The sequence below is a fragment of the Delphinapterus leucas genome, chromosome 15 (assembly GCF_059928025.1).
Source record: "Delphinapterus leucas isolate spDelLeu-1000000601 "Yukka" chromosome 15, BTC_Dleu_Yukka2, whole genome shotgun sequence".
NCBI lineage: Eukaryota > Metazoa > Chordata > Mammalia > Artiodactyla > Monodontidae > Delphinapterus > Delphinapterus leucas.
Window position 1 is genome coordinate 15,617,734 of NC_143143.1, and position 13,643 is coordinate 15,631,376.

Consider the following 13,643-nt stretch of genomic DNA (forward strand, 5'->3'; position numbering starts at 1 on the left):
GAACAAGTGAAAAAACAGCATAGTGCCATCCTGGCCGCCCCCAACCCGGATGAGAGTAAGTGCTGCTGCCGGGTGGCTGGGGGCTGCGGGCAGGAGTCTGGGGTCCCACCCAGACATCTCACCCGCCCCTCACCTCCCCTCAGAGACCAAACAGGAGCTGGAGGACCTCACTGCAGACATCAAGAAGACGGCCAACAAGGTTCGATCCAAGTTGAAAGGTAAGGAATGCCATCCCCTGCCTAAGGAGGAAGAAAACTCTGCCCTCCATTGGACTAAACAGGCCTCTCTATGAGGAGTGTCTGCAGGCTTCCAGGAGCCAGATTCCTAAACACTGAGAAAGCATAAAACCCGACATTTCCCAGCTTGCTCCAGATGCCTTGGAGAAAGATATAGACATGACAGGGAAATCACAGAGAGGAGGCTTTCTGTCCAAATTGCATCTGAGCTCTGCTGGCTCCATCAGCAGGAAGGTCCACCAGGAAAATACAGTCTTCCAGGTGGGTTTAATTTCACGAAGGCCTCATTTCTCCAGAACAGTTGCCGGACATAGCGCTAAGCACCCAGTAGGTGGGCTCAGCAAATGCTTCTGAATTGGTATCCTTAGCGCGGGACAGATTGGACTGTGTGGCTGACATCAGGGCCTGGCAAACTTTCAGGAGGGACTTGCCAAATGCTCATGTATTCACTCTAATTTAAGGACTTGGGCGCTGGTAATAACCACCTTCCCCCAAATCACTGTGGGTTGGGAACCTCCTTGTCTGCTGGTGCCAGGGGAATAGCAGTGTTACCATGATGCTAATTTGTATGCTCATGGTAATTCAGCATCAGAAAACATTTGCCGAGCACGTTGAGGCACATTGCTGGGCTTTGGGGGAAAGGAGTCATGTCAGATGCCTGGCCCCGAGCGCAATGACCTTGGTCCAGAGGGATGAGGACAGGGACTCCGTGCCCTCCTGGACTCAACAGGAGGCCATATGTGAGCCTCCAGTGCTGATCTGTAAGCCCTTTGCACTCAGGAGAGCGTGCTAGAAAGCAAAATGATCCAAACTGGGAGCACACTGATTGCAAATCCAGACAGAGGGAGCCCACTTCCATCACCAGCTCATTCTGGACAAGTACCCTACCCTCAGTCCCTCATCAGTACAGTAAGAACTACTAAAGCAATTTCAAAGCCAGATGTTTTTGTTGTTGGTTTTTGTTTTTTGGTAGCAAAATCTTTTTTTCCCAAGTGAAATCTTACCCCAAATTCCAATACATACAACACATAAAAGTCAAGCTGTTCTGGCTGACCTGGGGTTGGGAGACCCAGAGCCCTACCTGCCTAGCCTCCTCATCACCCCCAGCAACAGACCCCTCTGAGGTTCCTTCTCAGAAGCAGGGTTCTGTGGGACACAAGTTGAAAAATCCCTGGGCTCAGCAATCTCTTTGAGCCCATTGAGCTCTGACATTAACACTCTTCATAAGACCATGAGGAGGGCTGTATGGTTTAGGAGTTCAGGAATAGACCAAGAAAGAAGCTAGGAAAAGTGGCAGTGGCTCAGAGGAGCTGACCCTCCAGAGCTCCAGAAAAAGAGAGATCATCTTCTCCATCTTTCTCGAGCTCTGTGGTGGCATGAGCTCCGGCATTGTGTGTGACCTTGAATGAGTTGTTTTCTCTATTTCAACCTCAGTTTCTAGTCTGAAACCTGGACTGAACTCCCAGGATTACTGTAAGAAGTCAATAAGACCCTTTAAAGGATCCCTTCCTCCTGGGCTTGGCCCCAGCCCCAAGTCTGACAACAGGGTCCCAGTCTGAGCCAGAGATTCCAACATTCCTGGGTGTGTGTTTCTGGACTTTTCCCATAACAGCTGGGCCAGAGCTGTCGCTCAGTCCCTGTCCCGCCATCGCTGGCGGGGGAGCGTTGGGGTGCCATCCAGCACCATACCTCCACCGCTGCCAGGAACGGAGAAGCAATGTTCTTGGGAGTGGCCTGGAGGCTCTTCCAGGTCTGAGAGGGCCTGGTGATTCATCCCTGCTGCATTTTCCGAGCACAGTAGATCTTACCCTCAAGCTCTTTTTTAGAAAATCTAAGTAAGTGTGGGGAGTGCATGATCTAGAAGCAGTAATCCCAGTTAATCTGTGTGCTTTTCCAGAACATCCTTTAGAAGTGGGGATTCCTGGGACAGGGATCACTTTGTAAGGCGGGGGGAGCTATTTTCTCTGTTGGAACATCCATCCACTTACCCTAGAATTTTCCAAGGAAAGGGCAGCCACTAGAACCTGACCCACTTGAAAGTGCTTGCCCTCTACCAGATAAATCCCAGGGTGGGTTCCTGACCCTTTTCTGAGGCTGCAAAAAGCAGAGAGTTCTCCCGCCCCCCATACAGGGGATGTGGACTGAGGGGCTGGGCAGGAGTTACAGCTGTGGGACTTTCCAAGACGCAATCCTTCCACCAGAACAAATAGCCCCCTTCTGTCTGGTGACCGACTGACCCTCAATATCCCCTCCTACCTGGTTTCCAGGCCCCCTGAAACATTGGTCCCTTTACCCGCTGGCCTCCTGCCTCCCCACCCTAGACTCTTTACTGTCTGCCCTCGCCTGGGTGTGACATCTGTTCACGGGCCTGGGGGGCCTGCCTCGGGGTGTCCACCCTTCATATGTCCCAGACCCCCGCCCCACATGCGCCGGGTCTCTCGCCCTCCCGTCACTGCGTCCTCTCTCCCGCAGCGATCGAGCAAAGCATTGAACAGGAGGAGGGGCTGAATCGTTCCTCCGCGGACCTGCGCATCCGCAAGACCCAGGTAGGAGGCAGCGGTCAGGCACGGTCAGGGTCGGGGCCGGGACCAAACCGCACTGGACCGGACAGGGGAGGGGCCCAGGCTGGAGCCCTGCCTGTTGGGCGTGGGCGGGCCAGAGCAGGCACTAGCGTGGGGCGTGGCCAAGGGGGAGCCTGGGCAGGGGCGGGGCTTGGGGCGGGACTACAGCGGAGGTCGGAACCCGGCTACATCTCAGTGCCCTAGCCCGGCCTTGGCTGGCTTGGGCGTAGGATGGGGGTGCTGGGGTATGGGACTGCACACTTGCGAGGGCTTGGGATCGTGGCATGAGCTGAAGAAGGGGCCGTAGGCTAACTCAGCCCCTCCCGCCCACTCCATCCCTCCACGGTCTCTGCTCCCTGCCTCCTGATGTGTCTGTACCCCCCACCACAGCACTCCACACTCTCCCGGAAGTTCGTGGAGGTAATGACTGAATATAACGCGACCCAGTCCAAGTACCGCGACCGCTGCAAGGACCGGATCCAGAGGCAGCTGGAGATCAGTGCGTGTGACATCTCTCCCCCGCAAACTCCCCAGACCTGTCCCATACTCCTTCCAGGCCCTTCCCCTCCGTGGAGGGGACTCGTGGCCTGAGGCCGGATGGGAGGGTGGGCTCCCGGGTCCCTGCCACATCCCACCACCTTAGGTGTCCAGGCTGGCCCAGTCGCTGAGCAGCGAGTCGTTTCTCCCCACAGCTGGAAGGACCACGACCAACGAAGAACTGGAAGACATGCTGGAGAGTGGGAAGTTGGCCATCTTCACTGACGATGTAAGCCCCGCGTGGGGGTGGGGTCTGTTTTTGGAAAGCATTCGCCTTTCCTTCCCAAGCGTAGGCTGAACTCAAGGTCCTAAGTCCGCCGTGAAATAACAAACATCAGGAAGTCTGAACCTGGAACTGGGGAATTCCATGGGGGCAGAGCAGGAAGTACCCTCATAAAAATGGCAAACAGTAAGGTGCCAGGCCCCGTTCTAAGCACATTTACCTACTAAACTCATTTAATCCTCGCCACAAGCCTCTGAGGGAGTCGTGTTTCACAGATGAGGTAACCTGATCCAGAAAGGTTAAATGACTTGCCGAGGTCACACAGCTACAGGCAGAGCAAGGATCTGAACCCACAGTCAGGACTCTTCAGTGCTAAGTGCTAAGATACACTTCTCCCTAGTGATGTGGCTCATTTCACCAAGTGACTAATTTGCCTACGTTTTGAAGGTTTTCTAAAAAATCAGTTTTAGTTTTGCTGAAGTTTGGCACACTGCCCTGCGCTTGTCATCTTATATGTGAAAGAGATGGGCTTTCCCCAACTGTAGTTCTTCTTTCTCTTTCTTGACTTTCGCCCTGGCTGACAGGTTCTATCTCCCTTTCAGCTTCTGGTGGCAGAATGACTCTGGTTTAGGTTTCTAGACCAGCGTTAAAGTACGTTCAATGACCGTCTAGCAGTTTTCAGCAAATTGCTATTTAGAGAATTGATCTTTGTTAAATTAGCTTTGAGCAAATTGATAATGGGCCAGTTAGCCCGGAGCCCTCCCAAACAGCTCTGCCCAGGCTGTCAGTCTGTCTGAGAGTGGCGGGAAACCTGGTGAGGGGTTCTAAGGGGATAGAGCTGATCCCTGCCAGTTAACCCGCCATCATTACGATGCAGGGTGGTCGGTACCTTGCCCGAGGGCTGAACAAGATGCAGACAGGCCCTACGGTCATAGTTAACTTCTAGGGCCGGGAAAGGCTTCCTGGGGGAGGTGGCATTGAGTTGTGTGCCTTAAGAGACAGGGAGCATTTGGACACGGGGAGATGGGCAGAGGACATTCCAGAAAAAGGGGACAGACTGAACAAAAACAGAGAGAGTGGACCACTTGCCAAAGAGCCATTGGATGATTTGGGCTCTTAGGATTTGGGGAGGTGAGGACAGAAAGGGAGATGGGGCCTTGACTGCTAAGGTCAAGGTGTGTAGCCTGTGGGTGGTGGGGAGCCTCGGAGGGCTTTAGAGCAGAAGAGTGTCTGGATGTGGTCTAAACAGTGAGTGGTCTGGCTTCCGTGGGGAGGAGATATATCTGACTATGGGTTAGAGTCTCTCCCACTGACTCTTGAGGGCTGCAGAGCATTTCCTTATTATCTCTCCCCCGGCCCATATCATGGGGGCTCCAGGGCACACTGTCTTCTCATCTGGGCCTCCTTTTCTGCTTCCACTCTCTACTGTGTCCCCTTCCATTATCCTGTCTGCCTTTGACCAGACGGTGTCCCCCAATCCTGACAGGGGTCCAGGACCCCTGTCTCCCTTCCCAGGGCCTCCCTGGTGTGTGTGATAGAGACAGCCCTGGGCTGAGATGGCGGGCTCAGGGCAAGTTTTCCTTCTTGTAATTTAACAGACGTCTCTTTAGTGCTTCCTGTGTGCCAGGTACTATTCTAATTGATACACACATAGTCATTCACTTAGTCTTCGCACAACCTTGTGAGGTGTGAAGTATCTGCATTTTCTGGGTGGGGAAACTGAGGCCTGAAGAGGTTAAACAATTTGCCCATGGTTACAGCTAGTAAACACCAGCCAGGTTCGAACCCAGACGCTCTGGCTGCAGAATCCAAGCTCTTCCGGGAGTGAAGGGTGGTCTGCAGCTCTCCTCCCTCTTCCCCCCGCCCCTCCCCTTTCACCCTAGATCAAAATGGACTCACAGATGACAAAGCAGGCGCTGAATGAAATCGAGACAAGGCACAACGAGATCATCAAACTGGAAACCAGCATCCGTGAGCTGCACGACATGTTTGTGGACATGGCCATGCTTGTGGAGAGCCAGGTACTGCCTCTGCCACAGCCCTCGGGGAACCTCACCCGGGTCCCCGGGATCCCCTCTTCCAGCCCAGCTCCCACCTCATCCTATGCATGTATCCTCTGCAGGGCGAAATGATTGACCGCATTGAGTACAACGTGGAACATTCCGTGGACTACGTGGAGCGAGCCGTGTCTGACACCAAGAAAGCTGTGAAATATCAGAGCAAGGCCCGGAGGGTGAGCCGGGGCAGGCGGGCCTGTGGAGCAGGTGGGCTGGAGCCGAGCGGGCGGGGCTGGGCTCAGGCCAGGGCTGAGGTGAGTGATGAAATCCCGCAAGAGGCCTTATCTCTGGTTCTGACCTCTTCCTTTTTCTGTTTTCTCTCCCTCACACCCTCCTCCCCGTCTGTCTGTCGTTTGTCTGTCTCTTTACCCCTCTGTCTCTGTCTCCTCCCTCCCTATCGCCCTTCCTGCCTGCAGAAGAAAATCATGATCATCATTTGCTGTGTGGTGCTGGGGGTGGTCTTGGCGTCATCCATTGGGGGGACGCTGGGCTTGTAGGCCCCCCACCCCTGTCCGTCCCAGACCCTTCCCCACCACATCGGGAGCAATACCCCCACCACCCCTTCACTCCATCCCCTGCTCCAGGCTCACCCTCAAGACAGACCCGGGCAGCACCTGCAACCTTTACCGCCTGTCAGACCCTGGAGTCCCTGGACCTCCCCCCGCCATGGACCACCCCCCGACCCCGCACGTAGATAGCAGCAGGCGTGATTACACGTGCACACCAACATGCATGCCGCCGGCACATGCTCGAGACGTGTGGACTCCCCAGCGTGTGTGTGTGTGTACGTGTGTAGATGTGTGTAGAAGCACCAAATCGCCCTTTCTGCCCCCCACCTCAAGTCTGTGTGTCGTCTGAGCTTTCCCCCTTCCCCTGGGTTGTTGTGTAGACTGTGGCTGGGTGTGACACAGCAGCCATCAAGCCCCACTCTTCTGTCTTCTGTGAATTGGTGTGTGTGTGTGTGTCTGTGTGTGTGTGGCGCCACAGATCCGTGGACACACAGTTTGCCTACATGGAATTTTGTGTTTGAGTGTTTAAATCCAATGTAACAGCACCTCCTCCACTGACACCCCCCCTCCCCCATGTCTGCTACAGATGTGGCAGGTTGTGAGTGTACAGAGGCTCACACCAACATTCCCAGAGGATCCAGGCACAATACACACACAGGCCATGGCAGACACCCCAGCGTGATGTTGAGCAAACCCTCCTGGCTTAGTCACCCCGGGACTGACATGTCCTGGGGAACATGTGTGTGTGTGTGTGTGTGGAGTTCAGTCGAGGCGAGTGGAAGAATACACGTGTCAATAACCTAGCTTGGCCTGTATATCCATGTGCATTTCCCCCAATAGGTGATGTGAGGGACGTGTTTGTGTGTGTGTGTGTGTGTCTAGGATGTGCCTGAAGTGTCAGTAGGTCTTCTCCTGAGACAGAGCCCTCCACATCTTGCACTGGACATCTGTTTTGGGTGGGCACAGAAATCTATATTTCTACGCTATCTAGAGTACGCCTGCGCGAGTGTGTGTGTGTGTGTGTGTGTGTAGAGGATTTCTACGTAGTGTGTTTCTACCCCCCTGTGTATTATACACACACGTTTACCTTCAAGGACCTGTGCCCCATCCAGGTTTGTCTATCCAGATTATTTGCCCCCTCCCTTTCTCCCCAGAGCTGCTGGCCGCTATCTGGTGTGGCCACACACTGCTACATCAACATCGTGCAACTGCAGCTTCCTGCCCTGCGTGGTTGGATCCCCTGTGCATACATGCCCACGTGCTTATCTTTCTCGGTCAGATAGGCCTGTACATGTGGAAGCCGGGACACCTCAGTGTGCTCCCACCCGCCCCGGCAGATGAGGCCACACCCAGGCACACACATGCACACAGGGGCCGGCGTATGCGGACGCTGGCGCTGGCACGGTGCCTGTTCAGGCGGGCACTCGTTTGCACATGAATGCCTCCCGGAAGGGCTATTGATGGGAAACATTACTGATCACGGGAATGTCAAGGGCTGCCCCAGGCTCTCAGAAATAAGCTTCTTGAGCACTAACCTCAGAACTGAGAGGCCAGCGATGGTCCCCACCGCCCCATCTGATGCTCTGGCCTTTGCCTCAGGAACCTTGGATTTAGGGAACTGTTTATTTCCAACGTACTGGAGTGGGCTAAGTCCTGGGGCCCATGCCCTGGACACATCTCCTGCTGAAATGTCACCAATATCTGTTCCCCTGCAGGCTGAGACTGAGGGTGGGACACGGGCCTGAGTTTCTGATGGTGAGGAAGAGGCCAGCTCCTCCCTTGTTGCGTAGACAACACATGCATGAGTGGGTTTGTGCGTTGGGTGGCAGGTGGGAGGTATGTGGGCAAAGGACAGTGTTAGAAGCCTCCCACTCCACTGGCCCAGGAACGCGGACCCACATATACAGGATTGAACACACAAGTACAGGAATGCACCCTGCCTTGGGGTCCGACATCCGTGTGCACAGGGTGGAGTACTTTGGTGTGTGTGCAGATCGTTTCCTGGAGTCCCTCTTCATGTGAAGCGTGTATGTGTGAGAGAGAGACAGTGCAGATGCGACCTTCTGGAACATAGTACCCCACTCCCACCCCAGCTCAGATAGCCAACCTCTTCCCTACCTGGCTGGGCCCTGCCTGTGTGTGGCCAATATATATATATATATATATATATATATATATATGTATATATATATATATATATATATATATATATATATATATATATATGTAAACCCCAAGGTGGGCTGTCTGTTCCCACAGTGCCCTTTGTCAGGACGGGAAGTTTGCCCCGGTATCTGACTTCAGCCCTCCTGCTCCCACTCAGGCTTCTTTGGGGACGTCAGAGCAGGCCCCAGCACCCCCCACCCCAGCCTTTTTCCTTCCTGCGGTCCAGCCAGGATACCCTTTCATACCAGGCGTTTCGGGAATTCCCACAGCCTTGGGGCCACAAGGAGAAGGGTGGAGCCATGGCTGGAGTGATGCAACTGCCTCATTGACTGGTATTAGGCCCGTAGCTGCCCATCTCTGGGCCTCAGATGGACCAGAGCATCCCTGAGGGTCTGTTCTGCCCCAGCTTCTCTAAGTCCCACACATCACATGATGTGTTTGCTTGTTGGCTGCTGTGTCTGTATGTGTCCTGGAATGTTGTCTGGGGGCTGGTGTCTTTTGCATGTTCTCAGACAGTGTGTGCTGCCCGCCCGCCAAGCACCTACAACCATCAAGCCCCTGTGTGCCCGTGGGTGGTCCCGGACCTGGCCAGGGCTCGCTGCTTCCCCTCCCCCTTTCTCCCTCCCCCTGCCTCTCACAAAGCACACTGCGTGTCTGTCCCATGTGCCTGTGGGTTGATGCACGCTCTTGCCACGCCTCGAGCGTGCGTACATGATGTGTTCTATGCATTCACCCTGCCCCATTCCCAGCCTGCCCCGCAGAGGACAAGATGGGTGGCCCCCGGCTCTCTCCTCCCCCACCCCGCCTGCTGTGCAGCCGTGTGCGTTGGCGTTTCTGTGTCGCTGGCGTGTCACGTGATATAGCCGTGTTTGCTGACATGAGCCCCTGCCCCTTCTGTTTCTCCGTTGGTTTCTAGAGCTCTTTCCCTCTCCTCCCCAGAGGGAACAGGACTCCTGGGGCCTGGCTGGGGGCCCAGAGCCAGGCCACCCTCTCCTGTTAGCCCTCAGAGTCCCATTTCTCTCTATTGGTGACCAAGTTGCAAATGGATAAAACACAGGAAAATTCTGCCCCCCTCCCAGCCCTGCATGTCCTGTCCTGTCCCCAGAGCCCCTCACCCCCACCCCGGGCCGGGTCGGGCCCCGTGGGACGGGAGAAATAGCAACCAATCCAACAGCGGGCATGCTGTGTGCTCACTTCCTTCTGTCCCCACACGGGACGGGCGCCGTGGGGAGTGGGAGACATGGGGGAGGCGGGTGTGGGAGCTGGACAGGTGGATGGACACGGGCTCGGAGAAGGAGCTTTAATCCAGGGCTTGGACTGGTACAGCATTACTGGGGCATCCTCAGGCAGAGATCAAACAGTGCTGCAGGAACTGACTTGGGTAGAGGGGTGGCAAGAGGTGAAAATACACAGATTTCCTCAGCCTTCGTTGAAGAGAATTAAAAGATAAATGTCCAAGGGTAATAAATGTTTTAAAATAATGGGACTATGAACCCCAAGGAGGGACAAAGGTGGTGGGAGGAGCCAGAAAGCATCTTCACTCTGAACCTGGGTCTGAGGATCACACCTGGATATCCGAGGTCCAGCACGAGGCCCTGTGGAACTTCTACCCACTTCCTGCTTGAAAAGCCAGAAATGGATTGGACCGTGGAGAACGCCAGGGGAATCAGACCCTCGCCAACCAGCCGCCAGGCCTGGGTTGAGAGTGAAGACACACTTGCTCCAAAACCCTGCCCTAGAGCTGAGGGCTATTAGGACACAGGCTCAAGGCTCATGAATTACAATGTGGAGAGCTCTAGGACAGCCAGTCTGGCACCAGACCCCTCCTCCTCTGGCTCTAGAATGTAGCCCTCCCTCCCCACCAGGGTCTGAGGGCTCTGGACCTGGATGGCTGTGCCATGCTGGCCTCCAGGCCCAGCTCCACCATCACTGGGCTGAGCCCTCCACGGCCTGCACCCAGCGGATGGTGCGGGTCCTGCTCTCCTCCCAGGAGAACAGGGGCTCATAGCCAAAATGGCGCCGAGCCTTGTCGGTGCTGACGGTGAAGGTGGTGTTGGCCATAGCCAGCGTGTAGGGGTTGAGCAGGGGCGCATAGAGCAGCAGCGGCCGCAGCAGCCACTGCAGCAGGACATTGAGGGCAGCCAGAAACAACAGCAGCCAGTAGGGCAACAGTGGGCGGGTGCCCACCAGCCGGAGTCCACAGGGGCCCAGGAACTCCATGTTGAAGTCCTCATAGCTCTTGTAGGGTGAGTTGTCATAGCAGAAGTACACCTGGCCACCCATGAGTGCAGCTCGGTGCTCTAGCTCCCGGGCCACCAGGACGTGCATCCAGGCCACGTTACCTGTGGGTAGCGGGGGAGAGGGGGTGCCGAGAGAACCGGGGGCGGATATGTCCTTGAATGCCCTTGCAACCATGTAGATACTGCTCTATTCTGGGCCAGGGCATGGACAAGCCACCCCGTCCTTGGGCCCATGTAGATGCTGCCCACATAACTACGGCCCTGCTGAAGGCTGCTTTCTTCCAGGCCCCTGTAGCCATTTACTCTCCCAGGCCAGCCTATATGGATGCTACTCCTTCTTCTGTTAGTCCTGGGTAGATGCTCCCCCTCTCCTCTCCTGGGAAGATGCTGCTCACAAAACTGCAACCCTTTCCTCAGCCTATGACACAGTATCGATCTCAGCCTTCCCAACTGGCATGGACACTGTTTTGTCTGTGGCCCCTGCGGACGATGCCCACATATCATAGTCTGCTCTGGCCCATGTATAGACCATCCTTTTTTAGCCAGAGTATAGAACACCCCCTTGCCCCAGTACCATGTGGGTCCTGCCCTGTTTTTTTAGCCTCCCCCAACGCCTAGCCCGGGCCTCACCCACGTAGACCCGGCCATGCTCCACAGAGGCTGGAATGGCCCGGAAGAGCCGACCCCCCAGGCGCAGGCCCTGGTGGTAGAAGTCCCTCATGATCTGGTGGCCTTCGCCGTAGATACCGGTGGGACGCAGGGCACATGTCACGAGGGGCAAGCCCCCAAGGACCTGGGGGCAAAAGGCAGGCACTTCTAAGACCTAGGACCCGGTGGTTTGCCCTCTGCCCTGATCTCCTCAAGCTGGAGATGGAAGGAATCCAGGGCAGGATGCAAAGGAGCCCACAGTAAGAAATGAACAAACAAAACACCAGGGGCTGCCCTGGTGGTCCAATGGTTAATACTCTGCCCTTCCACCGCAGGGGGCTGGGGTTCGATTCCCTGGTGGGGGAACTAAGATCCCGCATGCCGTGCAGTGCGGCCAAAAGAGGAAAAAAAAAGAGGAGCCCACAGGCCCTGGCTCTGCCTCTGCCTGGCAGCCCTTTCCGCCCCCGTCTCCTACATCTCATCTTCTCCAGTCTCACCTTCCTCCCATTGGCTTCCAGGACGAGCTGCTCAGCTAGGGCCTTGCTGCAAGGATAGGGGTGTCTGTGTACTGCTTCGTATGGGGTATTCTCATTGCCCCTAGTCGGGGGAGAGGGAAGATTCTTAATGCTGAGGGGAGATGGGGCCCTTGAAGTATTGGGGGAAGCTCAGCTCACCTGTAAAAGGGCTGGCCTTTGATGTTGGGACCCACAACTTCCATGCTGCTTGTGTAGACCAGGAAGCGTGTTCCAGTCTGCACACAAGCCTCAATCACATTCCGCGTGCCTGGGGGAAGGCGAGAGTGTATCCAAGCTGAAGCTTCCTCCCCCTCTGCGTCTTTCCCCTCCCCATCCCAAAGCTGGATGAGGACACGTGCCTTCTTTCCCCAGGCCCAGGGAGAACCACAGCAGGTCAGTGAGGGCCGGCCTGCCATGACAGGGGCAGAAGTGTCCACAGGACAGATTGTCACAGGAGAATCACAGAGGTCAAGGTCAAAGAGGGGGGCAGGAAACAAGCAACCAAGATCAGGCCACGTGCCAGGGGGTATTGAGGACATTGTCAGAACAGGTAGGGAGCATCTGACCCTGCACGTTGACCTCATGGATGGTCTCAGGACTGGTTTTCCCAAACACGTCCACCAGCCCAGCTGTGTGGATGACCACGTGGGCTCCGGCCACAGCTGCTGCCACCTCGTGGGCCTGGGTCACGTCCCCCTGGATGGCAGTCACCTGCACGGGCCCTGGGAGTGGGTAGGGGCAACCAGAGGCAATGTCAGAGCTGAGGCCGTCAGCCAGCTGCTGGGTTCGGCCCACACCCTTGGGAGCCACACTTTCCCAGTGTGACTCATTCATCCTATCCATTCGCACTGGAGAACATAACAGGCATCATCTTTTCCACAAGGAAGGGAGTCCACACCCTCCCCCGCCCCCACCCCCACCCCGTCCCCACCAGTCACCTGTCTTCAGCTCCTCCAGCCAGGGACCCAGGTGTAGGTCAAAGATGCGCAGCTCACGGAGCTGGGGTTCCTGCTGCAGCAGCATGCGGACCACATGTTCCCCCAGGAAGCCACAGCCACCTGTGACCAGGTACACCAGCTTCTGGGCTTGTGCAGAGTCTGCCATGCCTGGCTGGGGAGAGAGACACTGGCGCGCCTGGGCTGTCAGTCACCAACTGCCCCAGCACCAGCGGCCCCGTGACTCCTAGGAGGGGCCCCTGGCTGAGTGGCCTGGAGCAGTGACCCAGAGGCCAGAGCTGTTTCTGGAGGCTGTAGCTGTCGGTGCAGTGGCCAGGCTACCTGCCCTCTGACCCTGCCGGCTGCAGTTACTGAGATAAGGGGGAGGGCTTGGCCTGCAGGAAGGGGTCAGGGTTTGAGGTGGAGGGAGAGGTTCTGGGACAGAAAACGAAGGGTGGTTGGCAGGGAGCTGGGGAGGCAGAGTAGAGGAAGGCGAAGAGAGCTGGGATTGGAGGAAGGGACCCCCGGGCCCTGGCATCACCACTGCCTACCTGCAGCCACGGTCCCAGGCCGCCCAAACCGGCCACCGGAGGCCGTCTTCTACAGGCTCCTGGGCCAGCGACACACCGTCCCCTTCCGCTTGCTCCTCCTCCCTCCCGGCCCATTCCAGCAACAGAGACCAGCCCAGCCTCCACCTCTCCGCCCCCCACACTCTTGCCACAGGGCACCCTCTGGTGGCCGCTCCGGGCTGCACTGGCATCTGGTTCCAGCAACACTTGGGCAAGAGGGGTGGGGGAGCCAGAGCCTGCCGGGTGGGTGCTGAGTAGGGTTTTCAGCCACAGAATGGAGCAGGCAGGGTGACCTCACTCCCGGTGCATGATATCAGCCTTTCCCTCTTGCTGGATTTCCCAGGAGGCCAGAAGCCCAGCAGCAGCTGTAGTTCTGGGAAGGGAAGGGAGGCCTGACCTTGGCCCCACTCTCTGGCTGGCCTTGGCGGGGGATTTCTGGATGGCTCT

General features: G+C 56.4%; 2 protein-coding genes across 7 annotated transcripts; one reads left to right on the plus strand and one right to left on the minus strand.

Annotated features, from left to right (window-relative positions):
• The first annotated feature begins 3,012 nt into the window (after positions 1-3,012).
• On the plus strand, positions 3,013-9,484 carry STX1B (syntaxin 1B). Of its 2 annotated transcripts, none has more exons than XM_089895874.1 (5): positions 3,013-3,296; positions 3,490-3,563; positions 5,441-5,578; positions 5,680-5,790; positions 6,199-9,484. In XM_089895874.1, exons 1-5 carry the CDS (start codon positions 3,164-3,166, stop codon positions 6,310-6,312), a joined length of 570 nt encoding a protein of 189 aa, XP_089752000.1. In that variant the 5' UTR covers positions 3,013-3,163; the 3' UTR covers positions 6,313-9,484. The 2 variants fall into 2 exon arrangements, with proteins under 2 accessions (XP_089752000.1, XP_022443983.2); XM_022588275.2 differs by having other exon boundaries at positions 3,017-3,296; positions 6,031-6,316.
• A 91-nt stretch (positions 9,485-9,575) lies between these two features.
• Positions 9,576-13,319, minus strand: HSD3B7 (hydroxy-delta-5-steroid dehydrogenase, 3 beta- and steroid delta-isomerase 7). Of its 5 annotated transcripts, none has more exons than XM_022588261.3 (7): positions 13,179-13,319; positions 12,631-12,817; positions 12,259-12,414; positions 11,852-11,960; positions 11,675-11,720; positions 11,160-11,322; positions 9,576-10,631 (listed from the first exon to the last, which is right to left on the minus strand). In XM_022588261.3, exons 1-7 carry the CDS (start codon positions 13,290-13,292, stop codon positions 10,216-10,218), a joined length of 1,191 nt encoding a protein of 396 aa, XP_022443969.3. In that variant the 5' UTR covers positions 13,293-13,319; the 3' UTR covers positions 9,576-10,215. The 5 variants fall into 5 exon arrangements, with proteins under 5 accessions (XP_022443969.3, XP_022443967.3, XP_022443968.3 ...); XM_022588259.3 differs by having other exon boundaries at positions 11,675-11,774; positions 13,179-13,316; XM_022588260.3 differs by having other exon boundaries at positions 11,675-11,774; positions 12,631-12,802; positions 13,179-13,315.
• Positions 13,320-13,643: the final 324 nt, after the last annotated feature.

Bases quoted from the DNA above. Each gene is read 5' to 3' on its own strand.
- HSD3B7 (XM_022588259.3), bottom strand. From the start codon at position 13,292: ATGGGCCGGGAGGGAGGAGGAGCAAGCGGAAGGGGACGGTGTGTCGCT. The intron at 12,818-13,178 runs GTAGGCAGTGGT...CAGGCGCGCCAG, and splicing joins GCCTGGGACCGTGGCTGCAG to TGTCTCTCTCCCCAGCCAGG. The intron at 11,961-12,258 runs GTCAGATGCTCC...GCCTTCCCCCAG, and splicing joins CCATGAGGTCAACGTGCAGG to GCACGCGGAATGTGATTGAG.
- STX1B (XM_089895874.1), top strand. From the start codon at position 3,164: ATGTGTCTGTACCCCCCACCACAGCACTCCACACTCTCCCGGAAGTTC. The intron at 3,564-5,440 runs GTAAGCCCCGCG...CTTTCACCCTAG, and splicing joins TGGCCATCTTCACTGACGAT to ATCAAAATGGACTCACAGAT. The intron at 5,791-6,198 runs GTGAGCCGGGGC...CCCCTGCTCCAG, and splicing joins ATCAGAGCAAGGCCCGGAGG to GCTCACCCTCAAGACAGACC.